The sequence below is a fragment of the Sminthopsis crassicaudata genome, chromosome 5 (genome assembly GCF_048593235.1).
Source record: "Sminthopsis crassicaudata isolate SCR6 chromosome 5, ASM4859323v1, whole genome shotgun sequence".
Classification (NCBI taxonomy): Eukaryota; Metazoa; Chordata; class Mammalia; order Dasyuromorphia; family Dasyuridae; genus Sminthopsis; species Sminthopsis crassicaudata.
The window spans coordinates 192,799,719-192,826,877 of record NC_133621.1 but is presented as its reverse complement, the minus strand read 5'-3'; the positions used below and the strand labels follow the sequence as shown (position 1 = coordinate 192,826,877).

Genomic DNA, 27,159 nt, shown 5'->3' with positions numbered 1-27,159 from the left:
CTTCTCATCTTTACACTCTTTTTCTCAACTAAATCTTTTAAGAAAAATGGTATTTGTGCAGGATTTATGGATTATGTACTACAGGTATTCCCATATCACAGATGGAAAAACAGGTTTAGAGCAGTTAAGTGATTTGACCATTTGGCTAGTGTCAGAGGTGAGATTTGAACCCACTGTCTTCCTTTCAAGTCCTACTACTCTATCCACTATTATTGGCTGCCTTTCAATAAAATGGGGGGGGATATGGCTAAATTAGCTCTACTAAAACAGTGCCATTTTTCATGTTTGACATATATCATATTCAGCATATTACACTGTGGCCAAGGAGAATGCCCGGAGCCATATGTATAATGTAGAGACGATCAAAATAATGAGGCATATTAAAATCATTTCAGAATTCACCTTTACTAAACTTGTCACCCAGCTTACCACATTTGGTTAGATAGCACTAAGTGAGAATATAGAAGAGGTTCAAGGACACCCACAGTAGTCATGGAGTATAAATGTGAATGCTGACTTGGTACTGATGATCATATTGAGTTCTTCCTCTGCTTCTTCACTCTATTCCCTATTATTGGATGCCTTTTAATCAACGGGGAAAAATATATTCAACTATGTAAAGCTGGCGGCAAGATTTCCTCTCCACTCCAACAAGAACAAATGGTCTTAACATTGTAAAAAGGTCGTGGTATCTCCTTTGAGGGAAATAAATTTAAGAGCAGAGTAACAAAGTAACAAACTATCTGGACTGGACTCTCTGTAATAGTTTAAAGGCAGTGTGGTAGATGTTCCCCCTCCCCGCCTGAATATGTTTAATACCTTGGTTAGAATTATTTATCAAAACTTAAGATATCTACCTTTGTCATCCCTCAAGTCCCCAATGAAACCAAACATTGTGAGCCCTTTAATTGTAATGTGTTTATTTTACGTCCATGCTCGTTTGGATAGGAAAATCTGCAAAATTCAGTGACCAGCATAAGATGTCATGGGTTTCACGTGAGTGGTATGGAGACTGTCAGGGCTCTGTGACAGTGGGTAGGCAGGCAGGTGGGGGAAATAGGTGGAGATGGGGAAGGTACACGGAGTGGGATTGGGGGGTTGTCCAGCCTCCGGCCCCACTGCTGGGAAAGGGGACACAGAGGGCCTGTACTGCTCACAGGTTTGCCATCAGCCAGTCCAGTAGCTGCAGCCGAGTTACATTCCCCACTGCCTCATCCAGCTGCCGCTCTTTCTCATAGCGGAGTACTGATTGTAGGACCTCCCCAACACTTCGACCCTTATCCACTGCAGCAGCAGAAAGCTGGAGGAGCTGCAGACAAAAAAGTCAATAATGGAAGGTCAGATGATCATGAACTTATATATGTCAGAAAGAGACCTAAAAGTTTTTTTTTTTTTTTTTTTTAAATTCCTGGTAATTTACAACGGGAAGAATTTAAGGCTAGAACTCAAGAACTTTTGTTTTGTATTTGCTGGGAGCTGTTAGGAAAAGTTTACAAAAGAAAAATTTTCTGAGGTTGTTTTTTTTCCTCCAAGGCAATCAGGGTTAAGTGACTTGCCTAGGGTCACACAGTTTGCATCAAATATCTGAGGGCTGGGTTTAGACTCAAGTCTTCTTGATGCCAGTGCTCGATCCTCTGTGCCATTTTGCTACCACTCTGGAAGTCTTTTAAAGAGTCAAATGACATTGATCATTTGTTTGGGAATAGGAAAAAAGTTCTCTAATGAATTTTATTTCTCGAAGAAAGGAACTGATTTCCTGGGAGAGATGGCGTTGCTCATAGTGTTTTCCCAATCATCCATCTTTCCCATTATCCATCAATTTTTACTAGTCTTTAAAACTTGAATTGCTAAAAGTCCTTATTTCTCAAAGCCTCCAACTTTAAAAAGCTGGCACCTCTATATCCTTTTGGTGCACTGTCCCTCTTTTCTTTGTCCTTTTAATTCAATTATATTCAACAAGCATTTATTATGTGGCAGGCACTGTGCTTAGTTCTATGGGTACAGTAACAAAGCGAAATGTTCCTCAAAGAGACTACCTTCTTTTTCCCTCCTTTTTTACACTGTGCTCTTGGCCAAGGTTCTGGTGCTGAGACACTGTGGAGGGCAGAGCAGTTCACAGGAAAGATGACATTTTACTGATTTGTGTCAGAGTTTGTATTGAGAAATAGTGGTCTAGGATACAGAAACTTCCAAAGTTTTCCATGGTTCTAAACTCATTGGTCAAGTCTAAAACATGAACATTACTATATTTATTCAGCCTACCTGAGCTATTTGGAGGCACGTCAAGAAGATACCCAATGGGGGAAAAAAACCCAAACTTTATCCCACTCCCACCCCCATTTCTGTAAGAAAGAATGAAATAATGATTATAATTTTAGCAATGGCAACAGTAATAGTGCTGTTTATCTGGAATAGTATGATCATCCAAACTAACCCCCCAAATCTCAATGGATAAATTACTCTACTTTTAGGGGAGATACAAGTGACAAATCAATAGGCTAATGGTAGGTTTTTTTTTTAAGATCTAACAATTAGTTGGGGGTTAATAAAAGTTGGGAGATAGATTTTTTATTTCCAGGTGCTCCATCCACATCAAGGACATGCTTAGGGTATGTCAGAGATTCAGTTCAGAATAAGTCCAATCACTTACACCTTTGAGATTTACAATCCCAGATAACAATAGTTTACACTATAAGTTGCTTTGCTGTGTTGTGTCAAGAGAGCCTTCCTTCCTCACATTGCTCCTGTAAGATGCAGAGGAGGATGAGTAATTATATCTCCCTTTTAAAGATGGAGTCAGTGAAGTGGAGGGATTTGCCTATGGCAGTCACACAGCTAAGTGAGTGGTAGAACCAACCCAGATCTTTTGAAGCCATTTCTATTAGCACTGCTCTGTCTTTCAAAGAGAATTGATGTTTGAATTAATGACTTGGGTCCCTGCTGGACACTGTAGTACCTTCTGCTTTACCAAAAAAAATATTCCATTAGAGGCAGGCCAACATGAAGTTGTCCCAACTACTGATGCTACCACATATATTATAATCGATGCCCACTCAAGTTTTCGCCTATTTGAAAGTCCTTTAAGATTTATTTGAACAACTAATGACACGCACAGCTCAGCTCAGGCCAAGTGTGCCTTTTAAGACTTTGTTCTTTGAGTTGCTACTTATCACAGAAAGATGTTAAGAAAACTTTTCACAATGATATATTAAGAGCCTAGTCCTGATTTATAGCAGCCAAATTTCCCAAGAATCAGAAAGTAAAATTTTCCAAAGAAGCGACAAGTAAAATGTTCCACTGTTTCCTCTTTCAGAACATGTGCACAAAAACAAACATAAAAACTTAAAGTTTTATAAATTCTTAAGTCTAATTCATAAAAATTCAAAGTAATCATTCCATAGCTTTCCCTATTTATTCTTCTATTCTCTAAGAAAGGGAGTTCTGATCTAAGAGGCTACAACTCTCTCCCCTTCCACTACGTTAGGTCTCAGTACAACTCCATTCCTTTCTTCTTTTCAGGAAATGGATTACACCATCAACTGGGGATAATGATTTTATGGGTAGTGTTGAGAAATAATGTCCAAACTCATCTGAAAGTTGTTATCGCTGGACTATGAGCTAGAATTTAGGGGATAACATCCATAAAGAACTTTGTTCTTAAATCCTTTTATAAATATTATCTATTATCTTTGTTATTAGAAAGGAAAAAATATTTTCCCAGCTCCTTTCAAGAAGCAACTAGATTCCTTTGCTTCCTCCGACTTAGTTACACCCCCCCAATCCCCCATCCCCAACTCCATCCCAAACTTTAGGGATATTCTAATAATGATAATGATGTGGCCAATATTCATCTAAGCCATATTCATATACTCAATGCCCAATCTAGCCCTATTTTCTTTTTTCTCTTTTTGTTTTAAAAATAGCTTTCTATTTTTCAAAATAGATACAAAGACAAATTTTAAATATTCACTCCTGGCAAAACTTAGTGTTCCAATTTTTTTCCCTCCCTCTCTTGGGCAGCAAGTAATCCAATATGGGTTTAAACATGTATAATTCTTCTCAACATATTTCTACATTTATCATGATGCACAAGAAAAATTAGATCAAAAAGGGAGATCTTTTAGTCCAAAGTCCTCATTTTTTTAGATAAGACCCAGAAAGGCACCTGACACATAGAAAGTTCTTTATAAATGTTGACTAAAATAACTTGTTCTAAGGTCACAATGATATGAATAACAGAGCTGAGATTCAGACTCATGTTCTCTGAATTAAAAATAACATTTTTGGCTATTATCTCTTGATTTTATTTATCTACTTCCCTAGTACAAAAGTAAGCATGACATAATCTGATTCATTTGTTGGGATTTTTTGGGACTACCACAGATTTTTAGCAGATTCGTCACTGCTCTAATCTAGGAGACTTTAATATCTGAACCACAAAAACCTCCGCTGGAAGAGTGGTGCTGAAGAGAGCATTGGAATGGGAGTAATAATGCCTGGATATTCATCCCATCTCTGCCATTAGCTAATTGAGTGACCCCAGATCCATAGGATCTAATTTTCCTCTCATCATCTCAAGTCCCTTGAGGATAATTTGTCTCATCCCGTAAAATGAAAGCCTTGGGGTAAATGATCTATAAAAGCTTCTTCCCTACTCTTGAATTCTATAATAGGAAATTCTAGACTATCTTTCTTTGCATACAGGATTAACAGAAGATCATGATGACATCTTTGGAGACTATTAGAAATGGCCCTTTCCTCTACTTGCTTCCTCTTAAACCAAGTAACGGAACATTTTCAGAATTTACCATTCACCTGGAGAAAGCAGGAGTCATTGCATCTTTGGTCTAGGAAAACTTCATTTTGGGGTTAGTGAATGAAAATTTTAAACAAAATTTCACATCAAGATGGCAACCATGACTTCAGTGTAATAAACTAACGATGATATAACTGATTTTGAAGTATCTCCATAGTAACTATCTCATTAGCAGGATTAAATGTAAGCTAAAATTGGAAGAAATGGATTAATCAAGATCCTGAGAGGACCAAAAAAGATGCATTTGAAGGTAGAGGCAGTGTTAGGCTATGAAGCAAATAGGAGCATCTGGTTTACTCTACTTCCCTGGACAATCTCTTTGTTTGCTTTTCTCTTCCAAAGATAAGAGTGAGCTTTTAATTTTTTCTCTTTTTACCCCCCCTCCTTCTATAGAAGACCTTTGAGCATTAAAGGAGTATTCAAGGTCATTTGCTGTGATCATCAAAGAATGTAATCTTTGTCCAAATAGTAATAGCTAAATCCTAGATACCTTACATAGGGAAATAGTGACTTTTCCTTTGGGACCATCTCCTGCAAGAATTAGAGGTTGGTCAGTTGGAGTGTTAGTCACTCGAGCAGCCAACAGTATGATTTAATAATAGTGTCACGAAGAGCTTTGGACTGGATAGGGTACCCAGTCATTTATATTCTACTTTTTCAGATCTGTAAATCTGTAGGACCTTCAGAGATGATCAGAGCAGGGAGTTTGGGAGAGATTCAACTCACTAGGAATATAGTTATATACTTTTGAATTGGAAGGGACTTTACATATTTAATATAAATCCCCTACAAAAATTCCTAATAAGCACTAATAATGGGAAATTCAACATTTCCTGAAATATTTCATATTTCACTCCATTTTGGGACAGCTCTATTGTTACCTAGTTCCTTGGCTCGTGTTGATCTTCCCTGTAGCTTTCACCCATTGGTCTGCCACCCCCACCTTTCTCCCCTTGCCAATAGCACAATCTTAATTAGTGTGCTAATTCCAAGAAATAACCTGTCTTGATAAATTTCCCCAGGAGATCCTAAACTGGACTCTAGATAATGCAATACATATATGTACAAGACAGTGCTTGAGTTGATTGTTACTTTTACCAAAGTCTGGGGACAGTACCAGTGGTAGGGATGAAACAACTTGTACAAAGTGCTTTAAGCACAAATGCCCCTCTTTGTTGACCAGAAACTTAATAAGGCTATCCATACTCTCATCTTTGTACACATATCCTTTTCTCTTCCAAAATACATATTACCACAAAGAACACCAAAAAACCTGATTTATAGCCCTTGGTAGGGAGAGGGGGAAGTTGAGCACGCTGTGAATTACATAAAGGCAATTCAGTTAACTGTCATACAACTTCATAAATGGCATCTCTCCAAGATGGAGCTTGTTCATTATTTATAATTAATATTAATGACTTATTCCCTAGTATCTGTTAATATTACTGAGGACAGAGAATTGTCTTATCTCAAATTTTTAACTCTCCCAGAAATCTAAAAGAGTGATTTGCATACAAAGCAAACAAACTATTTGTTAAAGGAATGAATGATGAGACATGGCAAAATTGAGAATGTATTAATTTAGTTTTTGTTTCCTTTTGGGGAGTTTTATAAGCATGAGATCAGATAATTTTAAAATATTTGAAATAATCTGAAATTGGGGCAGTCCTTTTCAAAGGTTCTTTTCCAGGTTTAGCATGCTATACCTATAAGGCCCTCACTGATTCTTCTAAAAAAGCTGTAACTGATTCCACACTTTCTTCCTTAATCTAATTTCCCTTTGACTTCTATATAAAATTACATTCTATAAATTATATTATGGTAATTTTATACAGTTTTATATCCCTACTAGATTATAAATTCCATGAGAAAACTCATCATTTTTTATCCCTGTATTATCTGCAGGCCTCTCACAATGCCCTGAATACAATAGTTACTTCATAAATTGTTTATTAAATTAAATTGAAATAGGGAAACATATAAGAAGAATCAGAAGATCAGCTTAAAAATTCCAGTCCTAGTGTTCATTACTGTGGAATATGGAACAAAAATTGCTTAATCTTCCTGGGCCTTAGTTTCTTCAGCTAAGAAGTTGGACAAAGTGTTAAGATCACCTCAAGTCCTAAATCCTATGTTCTTAGGAGGGAAGTTGAACCTTAGATAACATACATTTATAAGAGATTGGGAATGAATTATTTTTGAGCCATCTTGCTAAGAGAAATTGCCACCAACCTACCAAGGGATATGTCAAGTGATTGGGATATATTACTCTAGGTTAGTGTAACAGGGCACATACACACCACACACACAGACACACACACACACACATTGAAACAGGTGACTTTTAGTATAAGACACTAATTTAAATTCCAACTATTACAAAATAAAAATGATCATATCTTCAACCCATATTTACTTGGAAATTGAAGATGGAAATCTGTCTGCTATTAGCTTATTTTCTTTTTGCTTCCCTCCTTAACACCATATATAGGTTTTGTGTTCTTTCTTTTCTTTTTTAACATTTGGCAGGTATATTTATGGTAAGTAGAAGAATGGGGAAGGAAGCCAAAGAGAAGAAAAATAGACATTGGTAATCAGTTCTCTACTGAAAGATATTGAGGAAGACCTGGCACAAAGAATATCACAATAAACAATTTGCCTCAGTTGTATATCTGGGATATGATGGCAAGTCTTTGGGACAGTTTGAACCGATAATTCATACCCTCTTCTTGAGATCCATATAGGAAACAAAAGACCCTGTTCCAAAGGAATTTAAACAGTACAGCCAAGGATTATGAAGTCCTGGGCCGGAAAATGAATACCTTAGACTCTCAGTATGTTCATCATTGCTACCAGGGCTCCTGACAAGAAGTCATTTTAGGAACTTTCCTTGAGAGGAAGGAGAACCTTGATACTATTGTTTCTGTTTTTACAATGAAAAAGAGTGATGGCATTAATTTTTTCAGAACACTTTAGGAACAGAGGCAGACTTCCCAGATGTGCTCTAGATTTCTTTCCCAACCAATAAAATGTTCCTATATCTTTAGTTAACTCTAAAGCACATATGTATCATAGTTTCTCTTTGACAAGCTATTGAGTTCAGGCCTAGAAATACCTCCATCTAGCTGGCATCTACCTGGCATGAGTGCCAAAGGGTTCATGATCAACATAAGTCAGCTAGATGGTTGGGGATAGAGTTCTGGGTTTCAAATTGAAATCTGAGTTGGAACAATTGGGAGATAAGCTCAAATGATAGATCTCATTTTCAATATAGTTTGAATATGGGGAGCAGGCCTTCTCATTCCCTTTTATCAAATAATAAACAAGTTGCCTTTTTTCAGTAGAACTAGCTATTTCTATCTCAGTTGTGGTATGCTAGATTAGCTCTAACTTCTCATCAAATCTAATAGAAGCCTTCATTTTTATTCCATATATTCCCTTCAGTTAATAAAAAAGAAATGCCTGACTGACAACTCCTTGTTTCCTTTCCTTTGCTTCTCATCGTTCAAAGAAAAAAAAACTAGGGAAGCCATATATTGACACAAATACTAAAAGCAAGACCCTCAAAACTGAGGATTTGAGCCTAGCTTTTCCCACTTGCTAACTGTGTGACTTTAAAATAGGTCCATTCTGAGTCTCTTTTTTTTTCCATTTGTAAAATGGGGATAATAATCATACTATGTCACAGAATTCTTTATAGATCATTTTGTAGTAATTTAAAACATTTATATAAATGTGAAATATTATTGCCACTTAGAAATAATGAACACCTCGGTCAGAAGTATTAGTCTGAATCCCTTATTTCCCTTAGTCCTTCCCTTTCTGGGGCTTGGACCTTCCCTTCCAGTTCCCCTAATTTCTTTGTCCTACTTCTCCCTTACCTTCTCCTGGATCCCCTCATCATCACCAGCGAAGTACAGAATGGGTACGTTGAGCTCGGAGGCGGCTACCCACTGGAGAACGGCCTGGAGTTGCTTGTTCTGGATGGTGTCAGCGATGTTGTGATTGCTGACGATCACCTTGGCACTGTTGGAGCCCTCGGGGGGATGTACCGACATCCCTCTCAATTCATTATGAATAGCTTGATAGGCATTTTGTAGGAGGGCCTCAGCTGTCCCAGTGCCCTTGACTGGTAAGCACTCAAAAAAGCTATCTGGGAAGGCTGAAGTCGGCCTACTGGCATCTCCAGATTTCTCATCTCCCAGATCTCCCAAGGGAGTGTCACAGGACTTGGCAATGATGAGACACAACTTCATCACTGAGTCCATCAACTGCTCTACCATCTGCCCATTCATATTACCATCCAGCTGATTAGCCACCATCTTGGTTAGCCCAGCAATGGCCCCACCACCGCCAGTGCCACCGCCACCGCCTCCACCTCCGCCTCCACCACCACCTCCGCCGCCACCACCACCACCGCCGCCACCGCCGCCTCCACCGCCACCACCGCCACCACCACCTCCACCATGTTTTTGAGGACCACTTGGTGGAGATGAGTCAGGGTAGCTGTCTTCTTCCTTACTGTGGTGACTGGGTGGTTTTGTTTCAAAGCTATCATCACTCTTGAAAATAGTCTCACCAAGTAAATTCCGGATGAAATTAAAAAAGACACTCATCAGATCCTTCTTTTCGGCCTCTTCAGGATTGCCTCCCATTCGAGAAGACCCAAGGCTGGACTGCTCTGAGTTCTGTTGGGACTTAGGTGGTGGGTTCATCTTGGTTGTTGTTCCAGCAGCTTCCAGGAAGCTCTGGGCATCCATACTTCCTCCTTGGGCAAGATGATACTGAATCAGAAGCAGAGCAGACACAATCAGGTCTTTGGCCCAAGAGTCTGAACTATATGGGAAATTTTCTGGTTTTTCTTGGCAACTGAGGGCATTGGTGTTAAGTGGGCCTGGGGAGGTGGTTTGGGGCTGAGGCTCAGGTGAAAACTTGCAGGGTGGTTTGCCAACAGATCTGCTGGAGGCTGCAAAGGTTGCACGCTGAAGGCCTGGGGATCTTGTTTCTTTCTGATGATTTTTATGCCACAAACTCAGCCCTTCCTTGATAATATGTTCACCCAGAGTTTCGGCACAGGTCTTTTCTTTGCATGGGCTAGGAGCATAGGTTTTTTCCCTAAATTTGGCTTCGGCTTTCATCGAATAGTTCATATTTCTATGTCTGCTGTCATTTATTCCTTTCAGAGAAACTAAGGAAACGCTCTCAGACTTGTCCTTTGATGTTCTTTTGACTGGCTCAGGTTTCTTCAGCATCACACTGTGCAACTTGCCCAACATGGCATCCATAATGTCCCCGGCCTTCTGGCTTCCATGAGAGAAGAGGCTTCTCTTCACGGCTGCGACGAAGTCTGTATCTGTCATGAGGGTACCTGTGACATTATGCAAGTTCTTCATGAATGAGTCGATCAGGTCTGAGACTACTTCTTTAGCGTGTCTCATCAGCACCTTCTTGAGCAAGATGGTTGCAATGGTGGTATCTTTCACCTGGATCTTTAAGGTCTTCATGATGGAAACCATCATGTCAGACACCACACTGTTGGCGTAGGTCATGATTCCTTGACTCACACTGGCTGTAAAGTCATCGGATCGGCTTGACCCCCCAAATACTTTGTTTCCACCATCACCTGCATTGCGGGATTCAAACACTTCCTTGTAGAAGAATGACTTTTTAGGCTTGTCATCTATCTTGCTTCCTTTGGTTTCTTTAAATTTCATTGTGCTCTTGAATTTCAGATTTGGGGGACTCCGTGAGGAGAGTGTGGCTCTGTCTCCAGAACCAGGAGCCTTGTCTGGGCTATTTTCTTTAGAACATAAGGAGACAGTCTCATTTACCAGTTCTGTTGCTACCTTACTCAAGGTTCGATTGGGAGATGGTGGTTCCTCACCCATATAGACTGCCTGGTGGATGCACTTACTTTCAGAGCCATCGATTTTCTCATTGATCTCCTTGCGTGCCATGGCAATGACTAGATTGGTGAGCCTATTAGCATAGAAGGAGACTTCATCGACTGAACTCTCACTACTATTCCAGGCACTGGAGCCCCTGGAAGAGTTTTCAGTGTGAGACATTTCAAGATGCATTTTGCCTGGGGTAGTCCTGCCTCCAGTACTGAAATAGTCTACAGTGAAGGCACTGCGATTCTCTCCTGAGGGCTCGCCCTGGTTAGACACCTCCCCAGTAGGTTGTTGCTGCATTTCCTGTAATGCTGATGTACATTTTTCCAGGTCTCTTCGGAGCCAGCTCAGAACTCTAACGGGATCATTTGAGACTTCTTTAAAGGCAGAGTCGTCAGACTAGAAGAGAAACACATCCAAAGTACATTAACAACAGTCTCACAGTTAAAGAAACTTACCAAGTCTTCACCACGTCACCCTAGCCTTACCATCTCATCATCATGCATATACAATGCACATAAAATTAAAGTCCAGCAGTGCTCTGAATATAAACTAATTTTTTAACAAAATGAATTAGTAAATTGCTTTTATCTTAATATAATTGCTCTTATTTAGTAACTCAGCTCTTTCCAAAAAAATGATCTTGAAAGAGAAAAAAAAAAAAAAAGCATTATTTTGATATATGAACAGCCCCTGATAAAGATAGTTAACAGTTAAATAAAACATTTAGTTTTGGAACTAAAGAACTAACATAAACACAATCTGGCAATTTACAAGATTAGTAGATATTACTTAATTTCTCCAAATATTTAAGTATCTACTATCTACAGGATACTATGCTTAGTATTGAACATTTTTATCATAATAGCTTATTGTTTCAAATGTTATAAGACATTATCTCATTTTGATTACGAGGAAGGTACATTCAAAAATATGGCTATTCTTATTTTACAGATGAAGAGACAAAAATCTCCAGGAGATTAAATTAATTTACCTAAGGTCACAAAGTTAGAAAATGTAAATGCTAGGACTTGATTTATCCTGTTTCTAAATCCTTTCTTCTTTGTACTATTACATTATGCTGATAGACATTAACTATGGCACATTCATGCATACTGGAGTAAGCACATGAACATCTTTTAAAATAATTCTTGAACTTCTTTGTATTCATAGACTCCAATTACAGCCGGAAGGAACTTTTTGAAATGATTTAGTCCAATTCCCTCAATTTATAGGTGGGAGTTAGGAGATTTGATTCCAAGATCACACAGGTAATAAATGGCAGAGCTGGGATTTGAACACAAGTCCCTCAGCTCCAAATGTAGCATTTTTTCTACCATAGCATGCTGCTATCCTCAAGACACCTCATGTGGCAGGTATAGAAATAAATATTTGATTTGACACGGAATTTAGAACCAAAACTACCTTTCCTTTTTAGAAAAAGAAGAGTTAAAAAACTGCAAACAAACAGAAAACAAATAATGTGAGCAGCTCAAATGGGAATCTAGGCTTTACAAAGATTAAATACTGTAATAGAACTATTTTCCTATTGATACTTTTTATATACAATTTATTTATGAGTCTATCAGTGTTATTGTCTTAAATCAAAATTTTCAAAACTCTTAATTGTATATTGTGCTATACTGGGCTCTCTACTTAAACATACATGATCCATGGTCCTTACCTTTTTTCAGATCATCCATTTATTTATTCTGTCTTATATGGCCATTTAAGACAATTAAGAAAACTTTTATACCTTAGAAATCTACAGATTACAGATCAGGGCTTGATTGTCTAAATTTAGGAAAGTGATGGAGGAAAAGATTAATATTACAGTTTAAGTGGGTTCTGCATTCCTTGGAAAGGTGATTGTTAAACATTTCCCAAAACAGCACTGGTAAGAGCCCTCTAGGAGGATCATATAAATTCTTCCCCCTTTCCTCCCCCCACCCTAGGCAATTGGGGTTTAAGTGACTTGCCCGTCCAGGGTCACACAGCTAGGAAGTGCTAAGTGACTGAAGTCTGATTTGAACTCAAGTCCTCCTGACCTCAGGGTTGGTGCTCAATCCACTGTACCACCTAGTTGCATTCCATCCTATAAATTCTAAATTTAGCATTCAAAAGGAGGCTGGCCTATTCTACTTACCATTTTCCAGTCTTGGTGTTGGCCCTCTCCAGGTGTATAAACATCTACCTTGCACACTCCATTTTGGCTTTGTAACCAGTCAACCTTATCAGACATCTGGAGGATGGAGAAATGAAATGAAATTATGAAAAAAGGTAGATTTTAAAACTTGAGGGAGAAGAAAGAAGTAAAACAAATGATTCTTGAGAATTGGAGGAGGAAACATTTGAGGAAAATTCCCAGTGGAGCTTTTTCAAATGCTTTGTTCAGGGTCCACATATGAAGTATCATTATCCAGTGGTAAATCCAGTGGGACAGCATTCAAATTAGCCTGTACTACTTTGTTTATACCTACCCTTGCTTTAGTCATCATGGGTTTCTTATTAAGAACCCAGAACTGATCAATGTGGGCCAGCTAATAATCATTGATGTCACTTGGGTGACCAGTGGCTTTAATGTTTAGGATATCTAAATCTGTAACTATATATCTATTACCTCAATACTTAGCTTTCATTGGCCTGTGTTTAGTTTCCTTCTTCCTATACCAGGCTATCATTACCCAGGTCCAAAACTGATGTCTCCTTTTCTTCTTTCTAGTTCTTTTTCTACTTGTTTTTGAGTTAAGTCAAATGTGATTCTCCATGGCCCCATTTGGAGTTTTCCTTTGGTAAAGAAACTGGAGTTTCTTTCTTCAGCTCATTTTACAGATAAGGAAACTGAGGAGAATAGAGCCAAGGTTCACATGACTATTAAATGTCCAAGGTCACATTTTAACTCGGGAAGATAAGATTTCCTGACTTCAAGCCTGGCACTTTATCTATTGAGCCACCTAGATGCTCTCAATTACTTAGAGCAAGCAGAACCTAACTGTTTTCTTACTACTACTTTTCCTTCATTCTCCTCCTTTCCACATATCCTCCCTAGCATTTCTCTAAAATAACCAGGTTTTGGTGTTTTGATTTCAATTGATTATATTTTGTTACAAACAAAGTAAATTCTAAAGGATCATCTTTTTCTCATAAGGTGCTAGAAATCTTTAGTGTTAAATAGGAAGGGATAGAAATAAGTGAATCATTGCTTTAGGTTTCAATATTATTAACTCTACATAAACATGTGATGTAATAAGATTTACACTGTAGAATAAAAATCTCCTCATTTCTATCTTAACCAATCCAACTGATAATGAAAGATTTCGTTAGACATAATGATAGGTGGATGATGTACACATATCATAAACCAAAAACCCCAGTTCTAGTAAGGAAAGACTATATTTTCTGAATAGTATTTAGAACATTTGGGATAAGGATTAAATATAGAGGATAAGAAAGGTTTAAAAAGCTGTCCGATCTTAGCTTCCACAAGGACTAGGAAATAGTGTCACATAACATCAATCCTAGGTCATCTTGTACTAAATTAAAATAACTCAAGATCCCCACCACTGCCTCCAAGTAGTTATTGATCTGGAACTCGAGTTTTCTGTATTCCTTCTACCACAAAAATAACACCTTCATAGTTTTTCTTAAACTACATATTATCTTCTTGGTGGGTGTATTCTGATTCATTCCCTTCCCTGAGAAAGACTAAATCTCAGAAAAAAAAGAAAGAAAAAACCTTGTTTTCTATTTTCTAAAAAATCCCTCAGACAGACTTCATAATCTCTTCTAATAATATATTCAAGAGTCTTGGTAGCCTTTCATTTTTCTTAATGTCTAGAAGTTCAGACTCACCATCTTTTATTCCCATTCTTGTCCTCGGCTGCAGAAAAATATGCCTCAGAGCTTGATCAATTAGCAGGAGGAAGTAGATTCCCAGCATTAGAGAGATGTAGAAACTTGGGGGAAGTAAGCATACTCTAGATCATTACCGTTCCAGAGTCAAAGTTAGGATATATCATTCAGGACTCCAGCCTAGAATTCTGTAGCATCAGTTGTTCTCATGGGGCACTCCCTGATTCATGTCAATTGGTCAGTTGATCAACAACAATAATAAAAGAGAGGACAAAAACAAGGAAGATAAAGTTTAAGAAACACCTATTGTTGGGGTAGCTAGATGGTGCAGTGGATAGAGCACCAATCCTGGAATCAGGAGCATCTGAATTCAAATATAGCCCCAGATACTTAATACTTCCTAGCTGTGTGATCCTGGGCAAGGCAGTGAATACTTCCTAACTGGGTGACCCTGGGGCAAGGCAGTGGCCTTGCAAAGAAAAAAAAAAACAAACTAAAAAAACAAACAAATAAAAAAAAAAAAAGTAACAACCACCTACTGTTACTGAGTGCAGATCCTAAGGTATAAAGAAGGATCTTGGATAGTTTTGTAGTCTTCACAATTCTTAAGCTTACCCACCCCTCCTGCCATGTAATTATCAGGAACCTGTAGAGAGAAGACAAATACAAAATGATTAGGTGTTTTGCCTATGAATCATTTAAAGAATAGCTTTTTTTGGTTAACATTCAGAATCCCTACATGATATTGACACGGATGCAAACTTATGTGCAATGGAAAAAAAATCTTACCTTCAGCCAAATCTAGATTGTAGCTTCCCAAGAAAGAAGCTGCCTTATGGCCCTGCTATCGATATATATTATAAGTGTGATTTAATGTTTGCAGAGTGCTTACTAATTGCTTGGGAGTTATGTGAAACAGAGAGATGAGATTTGTGCCTGTCTAGCAGATTCAGATATATGTAACAATGGTATCTATCCAACCTGAAAGTGAATTTAGCCATCATTTGTATTACCACACTGACTTTATTGAGAAAATTAGGCCATTTTTGGCAACTTCCCTCTTCTCTCCATCTCTTAGCCTTCTTCCCCAATCTCTGATAATTAGGGTGGCTTTCTCTTAGCCAAGGCTAAATAATCTTCTTGTGCCTTTGATCCTGTTAACCACCTCTCTACTCCAGTAGAGATCAATTAGCAGGAGTCTACTCCAGTAGACTGACTCTTCAGACATTTATTTCTTTCTCTAATCTTCAAACTCTGGATCTATCCTTCCTTTTCTATAGCTTTCAAAAGCACCCAAGTTTCTCTTATACTTAAAAAAATAAACATTCACTAGCCTTTACTATTCTCTAAAACTATTGCCTATACATATTCTCCCTTTTTCAGATAAAGTCCTAAACCAACTTTGACTATACTCCTTGTTTTTGCTTCTTTCACTCATTTTTTAATCCTTTGCAATATGGCTTCCAGTCTCATCTCATTCTCCAAAGTTATCATTGATCTTTTAATTCCTAAATCTGATAAGCTTTTTTCCCCCTTATTCTTCATTCTTCTCAATGTAGCTGGTGCACTTGACATTACTGACCCACCTCTTTTTCTGAATATTTTCTCCTCTCTGGGTTTTGATGATATTTCTCTCTAAAATACTATTTTCTACAAGAAATACTCCCCTTCCCATTTCCCAACTCCTAATGCTTTCCCCCTTTGAAAGTCCTTTTTGTATTTTGTCTCTTCTATTAGAGCTTGTGAATTCCCTAAGAGTAAAGACTATTTTTCTTTATATCTACAGCACTTAGAACAGTGCTGGGCACATAGTAGGTAATGTGAATTGACTTGACTTAGAGCTTTTCATCCTAGAGCTCCAACCTATTTTTCAGGCTCATTGAATTATTCTTTTCTGAGTTCTGGAATCTGGACAAATTTGCCTACTCTCTTCCCTCATACCCAACCTTCCACATTTTGTTGCTTTGCCTTTATACTGGCTATTTCCTTTAAACCTAATTCCTGGAATGCTCTCTTTCCTCATTTTTTTCTGATAAAATACCTGTCTTTCTTCAGCACAGTTCAAACTTCATCTTCTACATCATAAATCCTTAACCTTTGTATCTTTTGTGTCATGGACCCTTTTTGGCAGCCTGATAAAATCTACGTATCACTTTCTCAGATTAATATTTTGTTGCCTACAATCATAAAGGAAATCCTAAATTTTAGCAAGAGGCTTCTGAAAGTAATCTGAAGTCAGAAAGACTCATCTTCCTGAGTTCTGATCTAGCTTCAGACACTTACCAGCTGTATGACCTTAAACAAGTCACTTCACTATATTAGCCTCAGTTTCCTCCTCTGTAAAATGAGCTAGAGAAAGAAATGGCAAGCTGCTCCAGTGATCTTTGCCAAGAAAACCCCAAGTGCTGTCACAAAGAGTCAAACATGAATGACAAATACAATAATTTCTGAAAATCAAAGTATTTTTTTTCCCACTATCCATGGATCTAAGGTTAAGAACTCCTGTGCTACATGAAGCCCTTATTACCTTCTGCTAATGTTCTCACCAGATCAAGTCATTCCCTTCTTCAATCCATCCTTCAACCTCACTGTCAAAGCTATTCCTAAAGCACAGGTTTGACCTTGTTATTTCCCTTATCAATAAACCCCATTGGCTCCCTATTACTTCTCGGATCAGAGATAGACTCCTTTGTCAATCAAAGTTCTTCCAACCTAATATTCCAGGTTCTATTATATAGTATTATCCTTTAGAATCTCCATGATCTAGCCAAATTAGTCTTCCTACTGTTCCTAACATTCCATGGGTCTGTCTTTTTTGCCTTTTTACAAATTGTCCTCTCTATTATACTCTCCATCTTGGCTTCTGTGATACTCTCCCTTTCTAAATGCTCTTGGCTCATATCTTATTTCATTAACAGACTTTCCCCTAGATTCTCCCTTTTTCCCTACTTCTTCAAATTCCTAAAAGTTCAGCTCAAGTTTACTTTCTACCCTCATATGGTCCTATAAGGCTCACAGCTGTCCCCTTGATCTTCATACTTTATATTTTTATATTTTTTATATTTTATATTTTTTATATTTTTATACTTTATACTTTATATTTTTATATATATATTTACATGTTGTAAATCTCTTGATAGAATGTAAGAACCTAGAGACCAGGAAGTGTTTTATTACTGTGGTTATATCAGCTCTTAGCATTGGGTCCAGCATACACTAGATAATTAGTACTTGCTTATTAGATTGATCATGTCTTTCTGCATCTCCACTTGTATCCATATAGTCCCAACAGGTTAAAATGTGTCTTTTTAATTAACTTTGCATGAAGACTTTCAAGGAGATGCTTACTAAGTACTTTGGGATCTATATCATGGGAATCTATCAATAAGAATAAAGATTTAGAATCTAGTTCCTTGATTATGAAAAGAAAAAAGAAAATTCTTTACTAGAACTAAAATGGATAGATTATGGATAGGTTCATACATTTCTCTAACTTGATGATAAAAGTTAATAAGCCACATCCTAGAGGCAGGATGAACAAAAATGAAAGAATTCAGGATAGAGATGCATTGAATGAAAGATATTGGTGACAAGATTTAAATTCAGTGGAGAAAAGAATGACTAGGAGGGATCTTTAGAAGTTATCTACATAGAGATTAAACTAATCTTATGGTTTTTGGCAACTGGGACAATTTGTCGAATAACTATGCTAGAAGATCCAATCTAGAGCCAAGTAGTATACTGGCTGGGCCTAGATTTTGGAAGACCTGAATTAAAAGACATTTACCAGCTGCGTTTACCTCATTCTTCAACTGTAAGATGGGAATAATAGCACCTATCCTAAAGTGTTGTTCTGACGATCAACTGGGATAATATTTGTAAAAATGCTTGGCATGGTGCCTGACAATAAGAGATGCAATAAATGCTTATTTTTTTCTTCTTTCTTCTAGGCTTAAATAATGAATAAAGTCCTTCAGTCTTCTCTTTTTTTCAGATATCAAAATGTTATTTCCCAATACACCAAGAAATGTAGAAAGGAATATGATTTTTTTGGGGGGGGGTGAGGCAATTGGGGTTAAGTGACTTGCCTAGGATCCCACAGCTGGTAAGTGTTAAGTGTCTCTCCACTTCATCATCTAGCTTCCCCAAGAGATGTGATTTGTAAAAATAAGGCTGGCTCTATATAAGCAACACACCTGGCTAAGTTAAATGTAGTGTAAGAGAGCCTCATTTACAGGAATCATATTGAGCCTGGGTGATCTATTTATTCAAAGATCCCAAGCTCAAAAGAACAAACCTCTTTTTCTCTGACATGAAGGCATTACCAAATCACTTATGGCCCAGTTTTCACTAACAGTTGGAGGGAAGGAAAGGAAGTTGGAGGGAATTGGAAGGAAGGAAAATATGAAGGATGGAGGAAAAGGAACATAAAACTATTGTAGATAAGTTTTCCTATTACTACAACACTAGAAAACAGAATGTTCAATCAAGGAGTGAGAAAAGTCAAAAAGATAGCCCAACCCTTCACCATTATCATCAAAATGGGAAGCAGGAAGTAACCCCCTAACATTTGTCAAGAAAGATAGCCCAAGAGGCCTGATGATATCCATAGCAAACTCTTGGGAGAACTTAGTAGTTCAAATAATAGTTTTGGTTTAATTTAATTTAATTAGTTTGATACTAGTCTCAAGAGGTTTCACACAAATTATGGGTCCTATTATTTCATAGGAAAGTCTCCCTAATAGAGAAGGAAAAGGGAAGATAGGTTTTTTCTCCCCATTTTGCAAATGAGGAAATTGAAATTCAGAGAGGGTAATAATAGTTGCTTAAATATCACACAGAAAATCAGAGCAAAAAGATGATGACATAGGATGGGATTTGGTCTATAGTGAGGTCTTCCTAGACCACAAAATTCCATACTGATAGAGTTTAATGACATTATTGAATAAGGGTAGAGAATTAAACAAGGACAACAGAAATGGGAAGGATGTTGGGAACTGAAATAATAAAAGGCCACAATTTAGGAGGAATAGGAAAGGGAATAATAATAATAAAGCATTTATCTGAATAAAGAGTGGATTCCCTTTTTTATCAAAGACCCTCCAGAATGCCTGGAACTTCATTATTGGGGATCTCTATATCTTCCCTCTATAAAAGGAGAATACTAATAAAATGCCCCTCATTGCTTCCCACACACGTTCAGAGGGCTTGCTAAGATAACTGGTTCCACAGACCACATGGCCTCCTTATGAGTGGGGTCATTTGGGTGGTCTTTTTAACATTATTGAATTCTTCCTTCAAATCACAGGGAATCTGAGAGGTGGACCCTATGATCAACCTATAAGGACTGCCTACCTCTGCAGCACTGGAACAGTGGACCACAAATGACTCCAGAATACACTTTTTAAAGTCAATTAAAGATGCTGTGATGTTCTTGTTCAGCTCTAGATCTTGTTTCCTCCCTGAACCTTCCATGCACCACCCCCTTGTTGGGTCTGGAGAGTGACATCAGAATCAAACCTGGTGATATCACTATCTCTATGGCAACGATGATGCTATAAGGAGCTGCCTGGTAAAGAGGATAAGAAAAGAGGTGACTGCTGCTGAATTTGGAAGGGTTGGGCTCTCTGTTCATATAATTTTTATTTGGAAGATATTTGATTCTCTAAGGATGGAAAATGGGGAAAACAAGAGTAGTGTTAAGAAGAAAAAATTGACAATTAATTGTGATTAAAAATTAGATTCAGGACAAGGTTATAATATAAATAAACTCATATGAATTTTAACCCAAAAAGTGATACAACAGAGAAGGAGGAGATATGGAATCTTTTAAGTATGCTTTCTTATATAATCAACATCTTTTTGTTTTATAGACAAAACTATTTATGCTTTTCTTCCTAAAAAAAAGACAATCCACTGAGTTATAATTTCCTGTCACTATTTTGAAGAGATATTATAGTTGAAATTTTTAATTGCTCTTTTTCAGATTGGAGCATTCCTATCTACTACTCCACCAAAGTCTACTTCCAACTTTTGGATTTTGAACACTGTAATCTTAATATATTTATTAATTTTAATGAAATTTCATGGGTGAACTTAGTGCTTGCTTAGATCTATGTTTTTGTCATTTGTTTTGGTCAGAAGCTTCTAGAAATCAAAAACATAAAACTTATGCTTAGACACATGCCTGATAATAACAAAAGCATTTTTATAGCTCTTTAAATTTGCAAAGTAACTTATATTACATCAATATATTAACTCCATTAACTTCATTTGATCCTTATGACAATGTAAGACAGGTTCTGTGTCATATCTATCATCTCCATTTTATAGACAAGGAAATTCAGGTTGAGAGATTTCCCAAAAATCATACAGCTGAGGTAGGATCTGAACTCAGGTTTTCCTGACTCCAATGATCTTATCACATGCCACCTAATTGTTTAGCTAAGTACTTTAATAAATGTATTGTTTGTATTTTGTGTAATATATGTCCCAGAGCTGCTATGGTCACTGCTTGCAAGTTCCATCAAGGTGAGCCTGATTCTCTATTTTGTCAATCAGTTCAGCTCTTTTTTCCCTTTGTCTAAACTTCCACTTTCATCAAACTTTGTATCCAAGCCTGTTTACCACATAAAATTGATTGATTTAGCTTTTAAAAGTAGTAAAATAGGCTAAATGCTGTGAAGGAAAGCATGGTTCTCTTTAAGGCCTTGATCCCTTTTCTTATTGAACCTGGGAGCTCCAAAACAATTCATTCTCTTATCACAGATCTTCAATGGCTCAACATTCATTCACTCTTTTTACACTTGACCCCAAATGTGTTGTTTGGGTCTCCCTAATTCTAAAAATCCTTTACTAGACTTTTGCTTCATATAACTGTTAACTCTCTTCTCCCCTAATCCTCTTAATAAACTCCACCTGATTTTTTTCTCTTCCTTCCCACTAATCATTAATTCCTTATAATCTGGCTTCTGCTCCCAACATATTCCTGAAATTGTTAACGACTATCAATGATCCAATGGCCAATGAGTCCAGTAGTCTTTCTAAAATAAGTGAACAAATGAAAAAACACTTTGTTTGAGGCATTGTGCTACATAGTGGGGATGTAATCTAAAAGGAAAGATAGTCCTTGTCATCAAGGAACTACATTCTAATAGAGGAAAGCAACCCAAATGTAATGGTGGCCAGGGAGGGCTTAAGTACTTTATACTACTGACAATTGTCTTTTTTGGAAAATATCTTCTCTCTTTAAATCCTGTTCATTATTCATGCTGATGCTTCCTCAAAATTCCTAACTTCCAAATCACTTATAATTTCGGTGTCTTAGTTTTCTCATTTACAAGATGAGGCCTTTCAGGTTTCTTCTAGTTCCAAATCAATAACCCTATGAATTCTTTAATCTCTTTAAGTTCTATGACCTATTCATTAAGTTTACCTTAGCCAGACACAGGGTTATTATTACCCTGTGGATAGGGTGCAAGTATTCTAAATTCTAACATTCCTTTGATATAACTTCATATCATTCCATCTCTCTTTATGACTCATTCCTCTTCAAAAAGATCATCACTTTCAATCCCTCAACCCTTCAGTACTTTCTTAGGCCATTCCTTGTGCCTTTTTACTTTCTTTCCTTCTAAATTTCAAGCTCTATATTTAATCAATTCAACCAATAGTTCTCAGATTTCCCAGCTCCTTACCTTGTTTCACTATTGAACTTAAATGGTCATCTCCAAAATTATCTGTTAACTGCCAAGTATGAAATTTGTTTCTTAGTCTTCATTCTTCTTGACTTCTCTGCAAAATGTGACACTTTTGACTACCCTTTTTCTTCTGGATGCTTCCTTCTGGTTTTCTTACCCCTCCATTCCCTCTCAGTCTTTTTGATTAGTTGATTTCCATTGTTCATTCATATTTGCTATTTTATATTTCTTTTGACTCCTACCTTTAAACTTCAAAGTTTCTACATAGTTTTCTTCAGTGGAATTTTTTTTTTTTTTTTGCATTTGGCCAATTGTATTTTTAAAGAAATTGCCTTCCTTTCCCAATTAAATCTTTTATGAGGACTTCCAAGAAGCCTCTTTGGACTTGAGACCAATTTATATCACTCTTTGAGACTTCCTCTGTGGACATTTTGTCCTGTCTGAATTGGTGTTTTGATCTTTCCCTGTTACCTATAGTAGCTTTCTATGGTCAAAATTTTTTCTATTTCTGGCTTATTTTCTTTCCTTTTCTTTTTGTATTTCATCTTTTGTGTCTTTTAAGGTCAAGCTCTGCTCCTGGGATAAAGGGGGTACTGTCCTAAGCTTTCTGTGCAGCACTGAGTCTTGGCTTTGAGTACAGGAGCCCCTTGTGTTTGGTGGTTCAATCACTCCAAGAGGTATATTTACATGCTTTTTCCAGGAAACAGCCCAGTTTCCCAAAATTTGCCTTCAGAGATGAGACTAGTCTGTCCCACCGGTCTGCTCCTCTCCTGAGGCTGGACTGGAGGTCTCAGTTGCTGATTTGCTGTGATTAAGACCCTCTCACTGGCTTTCCCAGAGTCTTATCTAAACTGGGCTATCACCTTTTTCACCCTTTCTTGAAGTTTATCCAATCTATATTGAACTTTTAGAATGGTTTCATCCCATCAGACTATTAGAGGCTTGATTTAATGTGTTCTTCGAAGGAAACTGGGAAGTTTCCTGGCTTCATTCAGCCATCTTGGCTCTGCCCCCACAACTTCTCCTGATCATCATCTCTTTAATCTGCACACAGATTGTAGTGAAGCATCCTAATCTCCAGGTTCATCATACTCATTTCCCATTAACTAGTCCCCCATCCTACCTCAGCCACATCCAAGAATAGTTACACCTTTGATCTTGTCCTCACCCCTAAATTCATACCTCCATGTTCATGAACTTTTAAATTTCATTATCTGATCATAATCTAATGACTTTCCATCTAGTTTTCTGCCTTTCCATAACAAACTTTTGTTTTTTATCCAAACCTTGATCTTCTATTCCCCTAACCCTCAGTTTCTCCCAGATTATCACACCTGTACTATCCACATTCTTCTCCTTTCACCATCTTGACCACTTGGTGAACTAGTTTAATTCTACATTGTCCTCTTGAGTCCCTTACTCCTTATCATATTGCTGATTTTGCCCCAACAAGATTCAGGCTTAAGTTACTCCTTCCATCTTCTCTACTTCTTCATGTGCTGCTGAATTCAACCTTTCTGAAAGGATCCCTTACAAATTAATATTATATTATATATACATATATAATGTTATATATTACATAACCTTAACTGGGCTGTTGCTAATGCTAGGGAATTCTTTTATGCCTCCCTAATTAACTCACTATCCCACTTATTAAAACCATTTTTGCATTGCTCCTTAAATCTTCCATGGCTGCTTCTCCCTCATTTTTCTCTGCTAAGAATCTTGCTTCATATTTCTGAAAAAATTGATGTTCACCTAGAGTTCTCTGCTCTCCTCTGTACTTCATCTATCACTCAGCTTCTTCCACTATCTCCATCATCTTCAATTCTACCCCATACAAGGTGACCCTTCTCCTTGCCAAGGCAAGTCCAGCTATTTGCACAAGTGATTCCATTTTACCCTGTCTTCTTTAACAGATGTCTTTATCATCTCTTCTCTTTCACTAATCTTCAGTCTCTTTCTATCTATTTTTTATTTCCCTATTGTCTACAAGCATGACTTCCATTTCCTGCATCCTCAAAAAACACTTGATTCATCCATCTCTTTGAACTACTGACATATATAAATATATCTATATAGATATAATTCATATATCTACATATATTTCAGGAAAGCCTTTTGTGGCTCAACTATCTGAGAAGGTCATTTACAATAAGTATCCCCACTTTCTTCTCATTTTCTTTTTAATTGAATATATAGTCAAGCTTCTGACCTACTCAATTAAATTAAACTTACTCTCTCCAGTGATTTCTTACTCATTCCAGTGGCCTTTGTTCATTCCTCATTCTTTTTGACTTTTCTGCATCTGACATTGTTATCCCTCCTTTATATTTTCTTCTAAGTTTTTAGGACACATTGATGAGGCTGACTTATACACTGACAGAGCTAGCTCAGTGTTTGGGAGGGGAGGTTCCCAAAAAAATGTGGGAGAAGAGTGGTATTAGATTGACTACCATACTGAAGATCTATAGAACCATTGTGCTAACTTTATTGTTGTATGTCCATGAATCCTAGACAGTATCATGTGCCATGCCAGGAAACTGAATTGTTTCTTCTTGTGTCCTGCTTTCTAGAGCCCCCAAGTTGGGGTGACAAAATGTACCATGTTTTCTAGAGTCCCCACACTGGGGTGATTAAAATATATCATTTTAGTGGAGAAGTGATGAGGCAGGACTCCTGAGGATGGTGGGAAAATGGAGTCCATTTATTCCAAGGACTTTCCCTGTTTTATACCCTCACACCCTTATGTAACAAAAACATTGGGCATGCACCAAGTATATACTGCACACGTGGGAGCACATAAACTACTTGCTATTGTATGTAGTTTGCCACCTGGTATCACTCTGCTTCAATCACAACACAGGTTGTCACTGCCTTTTGACTTCTCAGGAAGGTCAAGGGCCCTTAGGGAGATGGGGAGTAGAACCAAATATTGTCAGCCGGTTTCCTCTGGGCTGAAGGTCTTATACCTCATCCAGAGTTTGCCAACTATCTATGATCCTCTACAGTTTTTTTCCCCCCCTGAGGCTGGAGTTAAGTGACTTGCCCAGTGTCACATAGCTAGGAATGTTAAGTGTCTGAGACCACATTTGAATTCAGGTCCTCCTGCGCCACCTAGCTGCCCCGATCCTCTACAATCTTAAGATTCTGAAGATGGCCTGGCAGGATAAGACATGAGACATTGAAGTCTGTGCTCAAACTAAACTGCCAAGCATTCCAAATCTGCTGCAGAAAGTGCAACTTCATTGGATTGGTGACATTGTTTGAATGCCAAATGTATGTATGACTGCCCAAAAGACTATTTTTATGGAGAACTCACATATGGCAAGCACTCACAAGGTGTCAGAAAAAGCAATACAAGGACACTCTCAAGGTCTTAAGAAATCTCTAGATTTTTGAACCCTCCTGATTCTCCTATCTACTTGGATCATTTCTTCTCAGCCTAGTTTTCTGGATTCTCATTCAGGACACATTCTCATTCATGACCCTGAAGGAGAGCGTGAAACTGATTACTTTGTCAGCCTTGGCTCATTTAAAGCCAATTCACTTTCAAGTTAAGACATCACTCTTCTGATGTCATTGGTTCTCTTCCAAGAGGAAGGACAAACAACTATGTTACTGTTTACAACCATCAGTTACTGTTTACATCTGTTACTGTTTATAACTATCTGTTACTGTTAACATTTTCTTGTTTCTATTCATTTTATTCTGCATTATATCATTCAAGACTGATATTTTTCTAAAACCAAAGAACCTTGTCATTTCCTATAGCTGTATTCCATTATTATAATATATCACTATTTATTCAGTCATTCTCTAATTGAAAGGCAATCCCTCACTTTCTAGTTTTTTGCTACCACAACGGCAGCTGCTACAAATATTTGATAATGTACAGGTTCTTTTCTTTCCCCTCCCCCATATCACCTTGGGAAACCTAATAGCGATATTGCTGTGTCAAATGGCCATAATTTCAAATCACTCTTCAAAGTAGTTGGATCCGTTCACAATTCTACCAATAGTCAATGTCTTAATTTTTCCACATCCCTTTCACCATTTGTTAGTTTACCCTTCAATCATTTTAATTATCTCTTGAGTTGTGTTTAATTTGCATTTCTCAAACTACAGCCCAAGGGCCAGATGCTGAGGGCTGAGGACGTTTATAGGTAGCCAGGTTATGCCAAATGGGCTGAGGGGCGGAGACTGTGAGGTTTTGTTTTTACTCTAGTCCGGCCCTCCAACAGTCTGAGGGACAGTGAACTGGACCCTATTTAAAAAGTTTGAGGACCACTGATCTCAGGGCATTAAAAAAAATAACTACAGAAGTTTAATTTGAATTATTTTCTTCATTGCTTTCTTAAATCTGGGTGCTGAACAAAATCATAAATTAAGCCAGTCTTGAATTGTAGCATTTGTCTATATCTAGCATGTACACGATGCTCAAACTGAACATTTAACAATGGGGTCCTAGTTTGTAAGAGCTGGTTCTTTAAGAATAGTAGTCCCATGTATACATATATTGCATTTAACTTATACTCTAACATATTTAATATGTATTGGTCAACCTGCGGGGGCGGGGGGGGGGGGAGTTGGAATAAAAGGTTTGGCAATTGTCAATGCTGGGAAATTACCCATACATATATCTGGTAAATAAAAACTATTTAAAAAATAAATACAAAATAAATAAATATAAAAAAAATAAAATGGCCAAAAAAAAAAAAAGAATAGAAGTCCCTGCTTTTTAAGTTTAATTTGCATTATTAATAATTTCTCCATTGCTTTCTTAAATCTAGGTGCTTAAATGCTTAGTGACTAACCCCTGAAGTGGCCCTTACAACTTTAAGAATCTATAATTCTAGCCATTCTGGGGACCCTTTGGGACATGTTTTCTCACTTT

The 27,159-nt window shown here is 37.4% G+C and overlaps 1 protein-coding gene across 8 annotated transcripts; it reads right to left on the bottom strand.

Annotated features, from left to right (window-relative positions):
- Positions 1-899: 899 nt before the first annotated feature.
- On the bottom strand, positions 900-21,914 carry AKAP3 (A-kinase anchoring protein 3). Of its 8 annotated transcripts, XM_074269209.1 has the most exons (7): positions 21,780-21,914; positions 19,918-20,131; positions 15,098-15,208; positions 14,563-14,666; positions 12,857-12,952; positions 8,698-11,109; positions 900-1,309 (listed from the first exon to the last, which is right to left on the bottom strand). In XM_074269209.1, exons 4-7 carry the CDS (start codon positions 14,563-14,565, stop codon positions 1,154-1,156), a joined length of 2,667 nt encoding a protein of 888 aa, XP_074125310.1. In that variant the 5' UTR covers positions 14,566-14,666; positions 15,098-15,208; positions 19,918-20,131; positions 21,780-21,914; the 3' UTR covers positions 900-1,153. The 8 variants fall into 8 exon arrangements, with proteins under 8 accessions (XP_074125310.1, XP_074125309.1, XP_074125314.1 ...); XM_074269208.1 differs by lacking the exon at positions 21,780-21,914 and having other exon boundaries at positions 15,102-15,208; positions 19,918-20,032; XM_074269213.1 differs by lacking the exon at positions 21,780-21,914 and having other exon boundaries at positions 14,563-14,590; positions 15,178-15,208; positions 19,918-20,032.
- Between the last annotated feature and the right edge of the window lie 5,245 nt (positions 21,915-27,159).